Here is a 13,153-nt window from a genome sequence, read left to right as displayed (position 1 = left end):
GTATGGATGGACACAGGCCAGCGGATCTCGCCTGCCCCGCCCCCACCCATCCAAGCCCCGCGTCCAGGCCTCCTGCACTCACCATACAGTGTGATGCTGGCATTGGTAATCCCAAGCTTGTTCGTGGCCACACAAGTATAGTTCCCATAATCCTTCTCTGAGACGTTGAAGAAGGTCAGCGTGGATAAGTGGCCTTTGTTCTCGATCCTCATGCCATCCAGGCCAGTGGCCAGCCTGCAAAGAAGAGGAGGTTCTGGGGGTCTGGTTCCACTCATGGAATGAGGGGGCAGGTAAGAGGGGCCGGGGATTCACACCCCGACACACAACTCCCCTCCGCACAAAGCCCTTCCCTCCAACTAACCCAGCGCCTCTCCCTCCAGCCGTAAGCACCATAGTCTCCATCAGGGGTGGAAAGGGAAGGTGCCCACACTCCCAGGCTGCATTCTGGGGCTCCTAGTCCTTCAAGATGGCCCTGTCTACAGCTAATCTCAGATTCTGAAACAAAGTCGATCCCATTGCCCACTTCCCAACTTCCTCTGCTTTTTGTTGCTGGTTCTAAAAGGAGGCTGTTATAATGGAGGCTGTCATCAGTTTGGTTTTGCCGTATCTCCCCCCTGGACTCCATCACCCTCCTTCCGCGTGGGGCACCACCCACCAGCTCTGCTTCAGACATGCCCCATTTCCACTTTCAAGGTACCTGGTGTCTTCCTTGAACCACTGGAACTCAGCCATGGGCACTGCCGAGGCTTCACAGCTCAAGATGCCCTTCTGGCCAACGGAGACCCCTGTGTTCTTGGCTTTGGAGATATAGGGGGGGTCTGTGGGGGGGATGAGGAGCAAGGCCATAAGACAGATGAGAAGCAGGACAGTTGACAGTCACCTGCTGTATACACCCCCTCCTCCAGCTAAACAACCATCTATCTTAGGAAAAGGACTTCTTGCCTGAAGATACTGCATTTACCCCAGCATCTTCTTCAAGCTTTCAGGTGAACCCAGAGTGAACAATTCTCCCCATTAGCTAAAAGCTCTGACAGTCACAGGAAGGCCCCGTGGCCCTGGAGATGGTGATGAGCACAGAGGTCTGACACAGTGTTTTCCTGTTGGAAACAGCTTGGGTCTATTAAGAAAATGGCCTTGCCATTGCTTGTCCGTCCCCATGCCCTCCTGCTCTCTGGGACTCCCCGACGGTAGGTCCACTCACAGTTGACAGTGATCTTTACTTTCCGCACGTCAGGAGCAGCAACATCATTCAAGGCGCTGCACTCATACTCCCCGGACTGGTCACGTTTGATGTCAGAGATTTCCAGGTATTCGTCCTCACTCACAAAGCCCTGGCCTTCTGGGAGGCAAGAAACAGACAGAGACAATTAAGAACCTATGAAAGTGGGGACATAACTGCCTTTCCATCTAGAATTTAGAGGAGAAGGAATAAAAAAATCCATAAAATAGGGTTTGAACCTTAACTCAAAGATTCTAGACATCTACTGGCCCCAAAGTATTTGAAAAAATTCTCTGATTGAATCTTGGGTCAATACATTTGGGTTCAAGTCACTTTAACTTTTCAGATCATTTGTTAAGAAGGGCATATCATTCATTTTTTAATATGATTATTATGAGGATTAACTAAGGGAGTACATGTGAAATACTGTAGCACTTTAATAAGCTTTGGTATTTTGAAAGAGAATTGTCATGGTCAGCAACATAAACTTTTAATGTGGGAATAACATTAGGATATGTGGATATGGCCATCTTCCTTTTTCACTACATTTTCACCATGTATTGCATGCCTTTGTACACAGAATACAAACTACTAAGACCTGTAGAATGAATAAGTAACCACTTAACATTTTGGTACAAACAGACACAAAAGAGTTGGTTGGTTCCCAACGTCCTGGGGAAGACATAATGGAGAATGAATGAATGAGGAAACCCTCCTTGATTGCTATGTAGTAGGTGTTCAATAAACATTTGCCAGCATAACTGAGAGCCCCAAATGATAGAGCTCTGCTTACTCGAACCTAGGGTGAGGGTATTTAATAATTTTAATACCCAGCTTTGTGGGACATTCTGGAGGCTTTGCTGGTATGCGTGCTGAGTCGCTTCACTTGTGTCCAGCTCTGTGCAACCCTATGAACTGTAGCCCACCAGGCTCCTCTGTCCATGGGATTCTTCAGGCAAGAATACTGGAGTGGGTTGCCATGCCCTCCTCCAGAGGTTCTTCCCAGCCCAGGGAACGAACCTGCGTCTCTTATTTCTAGACATTTGTGAAACTTGCAATTCATGATCCCAAATATTCTGGAGCTGAGAAACTGACATTGCTTGCAGCCACCAGGACACTCTTGCAATGATATGCCTCTGCCCCACCCCTCATTCCACTTCCCGTGGCTCAGTGCAAAGAGGACAGACCTGTTGTCCTGCATCTGCCAAAGCACCAGCCTCCTTTAAAAACCCTGTCCCCTCAAGGGCCAAGGAAAAAGTACACCCATTTGCATTTCTTATAAGCCTGATACCTGATTCCTTCTTGTGCTCTGGGCATGAGAGCAGAATTCGTTTTCAGGACGATAAAAATGTGTTGTAAATTTTCTCCAAACCCATAGAAGCATATCTAATCCAATAGTCACTCAATCAACCAAGTCTGGGCCCACAGTGGGTTTGGGACAGGAAGCGGATGGTGGGGCTGGGGGAGTTGAGGGGGAGACCCCAGGCAGGTGCTTTGGAATCCTGATTCTGCTGACATAGAAGCCTTGGGACATTGCCACCACCTCCCCCTTTCCCAGGACACTGACTTTTGTCAGCTCTTCCGGCCTTTCTTGCCACCATGCCCTCCTTAGTTCAGCACGCCGACCCAGGCTCTCTGCCTTTAGTGTCTGGATCCTGGTTGCCAAGACCAACGGCAGAAAGTGTGGAGCTTCAGGCAAACATGTAAACAAACATAGTCTCTCCAAGTGAGCACCGCCTTGGGAGGCCAATCTCATGCTCTTTTTTGAAGGAAATCCTGAATCATTGGCCAGAGGAGCAATTACTGGCCGGGGCAGCCTCCTGGGATTTGGGCCTATGGATATGACCCCAGGACAAGCCCTCAGGGAGAGTTTCAGGATGTTGGGGAATCTGGTTGCACCCATGAGAGGAGTGACTGGAAGCGGAGGTGAAGGGGAAAGTGGGGTCTGGAGCAAGCCCACACTTCCCAGCCTGAGATCTGAGTGTCAGTTCAGAACGGTATTACCGGGCTAAGTCTGGTCCCAGGCACTGGACAAGAACTTTGAAAACTGTGAGGGAGATGCGCCAGGGCAGTTGCCTCCTGGGCCCCGGGGTGGGGCCCTGTTTGCTGGGACCTCGGAGTGGTGAGGCTGGTCATGGCCCTCCACCCCACAGACATTTAATCATCCAGGCTGGCGCATATCTAACTCCTCAGGGTCATTAGAGGGATGTCAACATTCTCTCACCCTCGTCTCCGTATTTCTCTTAGACTTAACAGCATCTCAGCGTCAAAGGGGATTCTGAAACCACTTATTTCAGAATGTGTAATAAAGATACTGCAGTGGTAAAGAACCCACCTGCCAATGCAGGAGACCTGCGTTCACCATCCCTGGGTCGGGAAGATCCCCTGGAGAAGGAAATGGCAACCCACTCCAGTATTCTTGCCTGGAAATCCCATGGACAGAGAAGCCTGATGGGCTACAGTCCATGGGGTCTCAAAGAGTTGGATGTGACTGAACAACAACAAAGATAAAATTGCCCCGCTCATTAAAATGATGCTGGTTGACCAACCTAAGTTTTTCTAAGGGAAAAAAACAACTGTGAAATGATACAGACATAATGACTTTCCAGACTCAGGGTGCCATTTCTGCGGTGAATAAATATAGCAGGATGGAGAGGATGGCTTTCTCCTATGAAGACTCCATCATTCTTTCAAATTATACTCCAGTGTGTTTGCCACGAGTAATTAACCCCCCTGTACTTAACCAAGGAGATGAGCTACCTGCAGTGGGCCTGGCAGGAATCTGGTCACTGACCCACCTTTTTTGGGGAGAATGAGTTAGACCCACAGCAGGCTGCCCAGTTTACACCAGACAGATGGCTTAAAGCCCCAGATGAGGCAGATTTGTGATGCTAGTCAGCACAGAGGGGAGGGAGCCCTTTGGGGATGACAGGGGTCTTCATACTGGGACCCCGAGTGAGTGTCTTCTACCAGAACGAAGGGACAGACACGGGTCCTCCACAGGGGAGACTGCTGGACAACAAAGCCACTCCCTGGAATGAGGGGATTTATCTCCACTCTCTGTTCTGTCTTCATGGACTGTTCTGTGATAGCAAATAAGGGAGGAAGTAAGAGTGTTTTGCACAAATTGAGGGTCGTTACGATAATACTACCTCATTAAGTGAGAAAATGAATTTCGTCAAGTTTGTTCTGTAAAGTAAGTGGTTCTTGGGTTTTAATTGGCACATAAATTCCTCCACGATTTTATGTATTACATATAGATTCTGATGCAGTAGGTGCAGGGTGGGGCTTGGTTTCCGCATTTCTACCTTAAAGCAAAACTGTGGGGGAGACGTGAAATTTGTTTTCATAAGTTTTCTCAGAAAACAGTCTAGCCTTGCAGCCTGTCTTCTCTGTAAAATCCCTTTTGACTGTGTCTTCAGAGTTTTCCCGTGGTACCCAGAGCATCCTGCCTGCACCCCGTCTGCCCATTTCTAAGTGTCTCAGGATTCCTGTGCCGTTGGTCTCCTGTCTCCATTCTCCATGCGCTGTTCCCAGCCCATTCTGGCTCTCTTGTGCACCTGGGCTTGTGAAGGGGTTGGCTGGTCAGTGACATTTACTGCCTGCCCCTTGAGTTGAGATCCTTGTGGAGCTTGCATCTCAAAAGACACCCTTACTTTGGAGCTGCAAGCTTTGCTGGCAGGTCAACACTGAGGATCTGGACCCTTGAAACTACCTTTCCCACTGTGTCCTTGTGATCTTACTGCAAAACACACGCACCCTTGAACACCGCTTTTGCTAAGAAAAGGAAGAAGATGTTGACATTCGTCCCCACCTCAAGCCCAAGGGAGAGGGTGGAGATGCTGTTTCCTTAACTGCTTTGAATACTGGGTGAGATTTGCAAAGCAGAACAAATCTAGGTTGCTAAATGCCTGGAGACCTGGCAAACTGCAGTGTGGAATGCTTTCCCTGCCCTCTGCCATTCTGGTTGTGACATAAAATCCTGTTTCCACGCTGCAGAGAAAAGGGCAGGAGGCTACAAATGCTTGAATCCCCTTTGCTAGCTGCCAGTAAGGCAGATTGCTGACTGGGGGACAGAGGGAGGGAGACAGGCAGGGGGAAATGCATGAGCGGGGAAAGGAAAGGAGGGAGGAGGAGGAGGAGGAAGGAGTCACTGATGTAAGGAAGGGAATAAAGGTAGATGGGGTGCCAGCGAGATGCCCAGGCTGCAGGCAGGATGCTCTGGGTACCATGGGAAAGGTTGTAAAGACACAGTCAGAGAGATTTAAATGAATAGATAAGCTACAGGACGACAGCATTTTCTCTGACGATATGAAAACTGGAGTTTCACATCAGCCCCACAGTTTCGCTTTCTGGTAAGAGGTCCTGAAATGAGCCAGTAACCCAGAGGCATCCCATCCTGCCCTATGCATTGGGACAGCCAAATATAACATGATTGGAAGTCAAAGGAAGTGGGATTCGCATCACTGGCAGAAATATATTAAAAATGCGGGTTATTTCTTTCCACGGAGGAGCACTTCGAAGCAGATAAGTCCAGCTCACTGTATTAGGAAGATTAAGATCTGCAGGGATACAAATGGGGCCATTTATCAGGGGATGGAGGGGGTTCTTTGACCCAGACCCTGCAGACGCAAGGCACATGCCTGGGGAGGGGCTGAGTTGGCCCCATGGTTCCATGGGCACAAAGCAGCCTCTTGTGCAGGAATATACATTCTGACATAATAGTCTTGGAGCACAAGGGACTTGTAACCCCCAGCAGCAGGGTCTGCACCACCTCAGAAACGGAGGCAGGGGGAGCAGACACACCCCAAGAAGAAAGGTCCCTGGTCTGGCCTTCTGTTCCTAATGTCACCTCCTGCAGCTATTTTACTCATCCTTATGATAAGCGAGGTGACAGGTAAGAAGCCAAGAGGTGGAGAGGATATTGAAGGCAAGGTCCTTGACCTTGGGGAGTCCACAGCTGATGAGCCGAAAACTGGAATACTTCATACGTTTTATTTTCAGTTTCAATTTTTCCATTCTTAATTGTTTTGGACTCTCAAGTCAGGGATGGTGGGTCAGGAAGACTTATTAGAGATGGAAGAAGAAAGCTGGGTGTTCAGGGATGAAAAGCTCAAAGAGAAAATTCAGTGTAAAATCTAGGAGCTTCCTGACCCACTTCTCTTTCTCCCTCCACATCCCATCCTTCCAAGCCTGCTGTTTCGCAGCCGTCGCTCTTGGCCCAATTTCCCCTTCTTCTTCCCCAGCCAAGTCCTTAGAATTATAGAGTTGGAAGTACCAGGAAGGGTCAGAGATTTCAGCCTTCCACTTTTTTGATGATGGTCCCTGACAGAATATCTTTCCCTCCACGCGAACGTCCCCCAGGGACGATTCCAGGGGGCGGCCTGTTCCTTTGCCAGACTATTCACTTCATTCAAGAAATCGTCCTCATTTGGAGGCAAAATGCTGCCCAGCTTCTCCCTTTGAAATGATGAAAAGCCACCGGCAAGGGGCCCCCAGCGCCTCCACCCCTCCTTGTCAGCCACAGGAAGCGGCTGTTCTATCTGGGGAAGATGTTTGGGGAGGTAAACCCCAGCACCTGTCACAGCTCTTGTCAGGAGACCTGTCAGGAGGTGACTCCTGTGGCACAGCTGGGGGAGGGTCCCTGGAGGAAGAGAGCAGGAGAGGGTGACGATGGATGTTAGGAGGCGCTGGCCCAGGGAGGCGCGGGCTTCGGGAAGAAATGGCAGAGAAAGGAGAACGCAGATGTGCAAGAAAGCGAGGGGAGGGGAGCTGCGGCCGGGAGCAAGGTGGTGGGAGGGGGGCACCCCGAGGGCACTGGACTCACGAGGCAGGGCTTCCGGAGAAGCCGGTAGTTTCCTGGCTCCCCAGCAAGAGGGGCTATTACAGACGATTCCTGATGTCACCGACCTTGGAAACGCGGAGTCAAATGCCCCGATGACCCTATGCGTGCTGCTCATCAGCTAGGCTCCCACCAGGCTTTCTGATTGACCCCAGAGAATGAACAGTCCCTTGCCCACTCATCAAGGCTGGGTAGCCGTGCAAGTGATCGAAGAGCTAATCCTACTCCTGTGAGGAGTGCTCGATGCTTAGGAAACAGTGTGGGTTGATAGGGGGTTGTATATTCGCTGGAAACCCTGCCCTTGGGGTCTGGAGCCAGGCCGCCTCAGTGGGGGTGGGCGGTGACGGAAGCCCTCCCCCTGCTTCAGTCCCTGGGAGTGCTCGGGACAAGGCAGACGCTGTCAGGGGTGCACGTGGGGATGTGTGCCCAAAACACTCGTCCCTCTCTCTCCAGGATTCTGGTCTATAGAACAGAATCACAGAAAATGAACCCTGAGCAGGTGAAAACACCAACTTCGTGGCTGTCAAGCTGGCCTACAGCCTGGGCTCAGCATGCAAGACTAATGTGGATCTTGTCTGTCTCCCTATGAACTCAAGACGACTGGACTTGTACAATGCAAGGACTCAAGCTGAGTAAGCGCTGACTGCGGGCCCCAAACTGGACCTGTGAGAAGGGCTGCCTTGAAATAAAGAGTCTGGGTTAGGAGGACTCCTTAGACCCAAGCAGAGTAGATTAGAAGGTGATGGAAACCAGGAGTGCAGCCCTCACTGGGAGGTGACAGTCTTGTCCCTGTTTAGCTGTTGGAGCAAATAACCTCACAGTTACCCCAGCCCCCCATCTTCCATGGGGGGAGAAAGAGTTATCCCGTGGGAGAGGAGATGGAGGAGCCTCCTTCTGGAAATCCACAGACTGGGAAGAGGGTCTCTCCTTCCTTCCTAGGGATCTCCTGGTGTCCTTCTCCATCACACACCTCCTGACACAAAAGCCTCCTTCTTTGGAAGGATAGAAACCTTAGAACACACCTGAGTTGGGAACCAGAGTAAGTTCAGCAGTTTAGAACCTCAGCCCTCACTCCCCACCTGGTGTCATCCGCTCTCAGTTGCAGACACACAGAGAGGGAACCACAGCCCGATTTCTGTGACCTCCTTGTGTGACTGGTCAGGCTGAACTCTGATCACTCTGCACATGATGGCTGGGAGTTCGAACCCCTGAATTTGCCCTCCCCCAACTCTCTCCTCACTAGATCTGCTCTCTCTGCTCATCTCCTCGGCACACTTGCAGCCTTCCCCACCCCTGACGTCTCCCTACGACACTGCAGGCACCCAGCAACACTGGGCTCCCCTCTGTCTTCCAACCAGGAAGTGTGGATGGAGGTCCCAGGCAGCCTTGACTCCCAACTTTCAGCTTCATCCCTTCCCCACACTGGACTTAAACAAAAGTGTGATGAACCCACAGCCCAAGACGTGTGCTTGGCTTGGTTTTACTGATGCTCTCTTTCTGAGATGCTGTAGGAAGAATCGGGAATCATCAGAGAGTTTTGGAAATTAGATGACACTGTTGACCCAGAGGGAAGGGGCTGCAAAAAGTGATGCAGAAACAGCCAGGTTACCTGTGAGGATGTGACCCAGTCCCCTTAAATGAGAGTTTGGACGGTGGGCCAGGGAGAGAAGAGAGACAGACAGAGACAGGGACCCAGAGAAGGCAGATGTAGAAGGCAGGAAGCTGGGACTTCACACACAGGCAGATAAATGGCTAAGGACAGAAGCTTGAATCCATTTCCAGAACAGGTTGCCTGATCTGGATTCAAAACGTAGCTAATCTTTATATTTTAAACAGTGTCTAAATATAAATGTACATAAATAGTTCAGACTGAAACATAGAGGTTGAAGGAAAAAAAATCATCATCACACTTTAGAAAGCAGAGCTTAAACAGCTACATTACTGATAAAATGTTAAGGACACTTGGAAAGTTTTTATTTATTCCATGTTTTCCTCTTGTATTACTATTATTTGCACTCTGAACCAACAGGGTTATCTCAGTGTTAACAACTACCAAGTGAAATGAATTCTGTGCTTTAATCTAAATAAACTACTGCTTAAAAAAAAAAAAAGCTGATGAAGGCACTGAGTGAACTATTGCCTCTTTCATTTATGTATGTTTTCAGAAAGCTGAACCTGATCTTGCATTAGCCTAAGCAGGCACCTCCAGTAACCCAGACCCCGTTTCTCAAAGAATACCATATTTTGCAGGAATGGAAAGGCGCTGGGCCAATACAACCAGTGAGATTCCTGAGGGCACTTTGGTAAACTGACGTTTTGAGCTCAGAGCAGACCTCTAGGGTCAGAATCCGTGGGGGACAGGTAGCATCCGACATCTTCAAATGATTTCTTTTGCTTTTCCATCACGGTTTATGACAGGATATTGAATGCAGCTTCCGGTGCTGTAGACCTTGTTGTTTATCCATCCTGTCGACAATTGCTTGCATCTGCTGATCCTAAACTCCCTCTCTGTCCCTCCCCTGCTCCCCACCCCTTGGAAAGTCTTTCTTTTTTTAATTTTTAATTTTATTGATTTATTCCTTAAATTTTTGGCTGCACTGTGTCTTCGTTGCTGTGCTTGGGCTCTCTGTAGTTGCCGTGAGTGGGGGTCTCCTCTCTGGCTGTGATGCCTGGCTTCTCATTTCAGTGGCTTCTCTTGTGGTGGTGCACAGGCTCTAGGGCGCATGGGCTCAGTAGTACTGGTCCACAGTCTCTTAGTTGGCCCCCCGGCATGTGGGATCTTCCCAGACCAGGGATCGATCCAGTATCCCCTGCATTGCAAAATGGATTCTTAACCACTGGACCACCAAGGAGGCCAGAAATTGTTTCTGATAATAGAGCAACATCATAGCAAATGCTTTACCTCTCTCTTGCTTTTTGGAGGGACTTAAAACTTTCCTTCTACCCCACCGCCCACGCTCAGTTCCCAGCGGACTATATATATATAGTAATGCCATCATGTCTTTGTTATTTTTATAGGCGGGTAACCATACTGTTGGGCTTGCCTGGACAGTTAACACTGGTTTCCACTGTAATTACTGACTGCTGTCTTCGGCTCTCAACACCATGCTGGTCTGGATGATAATCCCCATGGCCCCTGCCCTCTGGCCCACAGAAGGGCCTGCATCTGGTCCCAGTACCAGGGCCGTTGCAAGTGTCCGACTCTGGGCTGCTCTGACACTCACACCTTTATACCCAGCGAGAGGCAGTGACTGGGCTGTCAGACACTGTGGGACCAGGATGCAGAGTATTCCCCTGGACTCCACAATCCTGGAACTCCTGGCGCACCAGCTCGGTCTCCTCTTGGAGAACAGGGTGAGGGGCCAAGTGAGGGTCAGCCCTGCATTCCCCGGGGAGACACCCAGCTGGCGCTCAGGGCCCGAAGTCCTGGAGGGTCAGAAGCCAGACCTGGGCCTTCTGGTGTGAAAATGCTGTGGCTGCCCTTTCCCAGCTCCCTGGAGGAAGAGCACAGCCTGGTTTCTGCAGGTGAAGCTCCAATGCAGCCTAATTCCTCCTGCTTCCTGTCTTCTCTTCTCTTTCCTTCTCGCCTTTATTCTCTCTTCCTGTGGTAGTTCCCAAGAGCACAGCTGCATGGCAGTGGTGCTAATTATCACCTTCATTAATATTTCTGAAATATTTCGATATGCTCCTGGGCAAAACACCCACGAAGCCAAGCAGCACTTGGCAGGCAGGTCATGCTGGAGCTGGTGGCCGCTTTGTGGAGTGTGGACCCAGCTCTGAAGCATCATAGGGAGATAGTGCAGCTCAGGTGCTCAGCTGTGACCGGGCTGAGAGGGGAGGGTGAGGAGCCGGTGCTCAGCTGGCGAGTCCTCTGCTCAGGGTACAGGGGTGCTTCCTGCAGGGTGGGGGCCCTTGGAAACTTTTTGTCAAGGACTCTCCGTATCCACACACCGGGAGCTATTTCTAGGCAAGTGGGTCTCCCACCCACCGTCCGTGCTGGACTCTGATCAAGCTGACCTCTCATCAAAGGCATCTGTCTCCCTGGCCCCCCTTTTTAGCTTCATCACTGTAAAAGGAACATTCCATGGGACCTTCTGTGACTCTGGGCCAATCATAGGAATCAGGATATAAGACCACTGAATTGGACTTCAAAAGACCTGGGTCTACCATCAGGGTCGCCACTAACGTGCTATGATTTGGGCTAAGTATATTTACCATTCCAAGTCCCAAGATTTTTTTTTTCTATCAAATAAAAATTGCACCAGAGGACTTCTAAGGTCATTTGCAAGTTTCATAACTTAGCAATATGGTCAATGACCTGGAACCCTAAATAATTCTTTGAGTTCTGGGAACTGATGACCATGTGTTGATGGGCAGAGCTCCCACCCAGGAGCGCAGGGCCACTGGCCTCTAAAGAAACATCAGAAAGTCCCTGTACCCCAGCCTGTGCACTGGGGAACTGGCCCAGCCGCCAGCACTGGGCCTGGGGTCCCGATGATGCAGACCTCGGAACAGAGACACCCTGTAACTTCAAGGTGGCCTCATCTGTCACCATGCAGTGGCTGCTCTGCGATGGCAGAGAGAGGAGCTGACAATTATGAAGGACTGTGTGTGTCCGGGGGTAATGTCTTGTATTAATGGAGGAAATTAATTATTTCTTTTCCCTTCCCAGTCTCCCATGCACGCCGATTTTGACAAGTAGCAGTTCTTTTTTCCCTCCCCTCGATGGGCAGATTGGAATAATGTCTTACAGATATAACTAATCATCCACTGAGATGACTCGGGGCCCATTTTCCCAAGTCTGAGGTTCACTTCAAATGCAGGACCACAGCGCTCTCTGCTTTCTGTCCTCCCGCCTTCCTGGCAAACACCCCTGCTTCACTACGTGGCTCACCTCCTAATCTTTCCCAAGCAGACAGCAGATGCCGGATGACAGGCAAGGGGCCAGCAGCAAGGAGGCTGCATACTCTTCGGGACCACAGCCCACCCTGCCCCGTGCCTGCACAGCCAGGACCTGTGAGGGCCACGTGGGAGATAAAGGCAGGGAAGATGGTAAGGGTGACTGGGTTCCACGGGCAGGCCTGGACCAAAGGATGTTGGACAGAAAGAGAGTTTGGGAGGGCATCTCGTGTGCCCCTCCACGAGGGACAGGGCCTGGAGCCTCGGGGGAACAGGTAGCTGTATGCAAGCTGCCTATAGTTTCCCAGGACCCTCCAAGACCACCCAGAGAGGGCGACTCTAAGAACCGGTCAGGATGCAGTGCCAGTTATCCTGTAGTGCGGCCCTGACTTAGTCACATGCAGCATTAGAGGCTCTTTCATTTACAAAATATTGTGCCCGGGGTAAGTCCTGGAAGTGATGTAAGTAATAATGCTATGGGCTTCCCAATGTCTCAGTGGGTAAAGAGTCTGCCTGCAATGCCGGAGACACAGGAGAAGTGCGTTCGATCCCTGGGTTGCGACGATCACCTGGAGGAGGAAATGACAACCCATTCCAGCATTCTTGGCTGGGAAATCCCATGGACGCAGGATTCTGGTGGGCTACAGTCCACAGCATTATAAAGAGTCAGACATGACTGAGCACGCACAAGCACAGGGCATGCTATGTACCTGATTCTGTGTATTACACACACATGAACACACAGATACGTGTATGATGTGTGTCCATAACAGCAGAGAACCATTCAATGGGGAAAATGAAAGCCGGAGCTGTTAGAATTCTGACCCCCGTTCCCATGTGCAGGTTTCCCCCTACACTGAGCAATTCAGCGCCAGCTCCGTGTCCTGCAGTTCAGCCTTATTCTGGTGCTCTCTGCCTGGAGTTCCTGCAGGTCTTCCCCTGCCGCCCCTCCCCACCACCCCCCAGCTTCAGATGCCAAGTGCAGGTCCAAGTTGTCACCTGTGCTCCTGGCCCACTGGCTCCAGATCAGAGCACGCCATGTCCCTCTCCTTACGTGTGTGTTAGTCGTTCAGTTCTGTCTGACTTTGTGACCCCATGGACTGTAGCCCACCTGGCACCTCTGTCCATGGGATTCTCCAGGCAGGAATACTGGAGTGGGTTGCCATTGCTTTCTCCAGGGGATCTTCCAGACC

The 13,153-nt window shown here is 50.6% G+C and overlaps 1 protein-coding gene across 1 annotated transcript in view; it reads right to left on the bottom strand.

The window, feature by feature from the left end:
* OPCML (opioid binding protein/cell adhesion molecule like) overlaps positions 1-13,153 on the bottom strand; it is a 1,038,459-nt gene that overhangs the window by 15,716 nt on the left and 1,009,590 nt on the right. The window contains exons 5-7 of the mRNA XM_052661910.1: positions 1,202-1,339; positions 698-818; positions 83-234 (exon numbers count right to left, since the gene is read on the bottom strand). Coding sequence (XP_052517870.1) covers positions 83-234; positions 698-818; positions 1,202-1,339 — 411 coding nt within the window. The remainder of the gene's footprint in view (positions 1-82; positions 235-697; positions 819-1,201; positions 1,340-13,153) is intronic.

Source organism: Budorcas taxicolor, chromosome 25 (assembly GCF_023091745.1).
Source record: "Budorcas taxicolor isolate Tak-1 chromosome 25, Takin1.1, whole genome shotgun sequence".
Taxonomy (NCBI): domain Eukaryota; kingdom Metazoa; phylum Chordata; class Mammalia; order Artiodactyla; family Bovidae; genus Budorcas; species Budorcas taxicolor.
The sequence above is the reverse complement of the archived record's forward strand: the minus strand, read 5'-3'. Positions and strand labels throughout refer to the sequence as shown.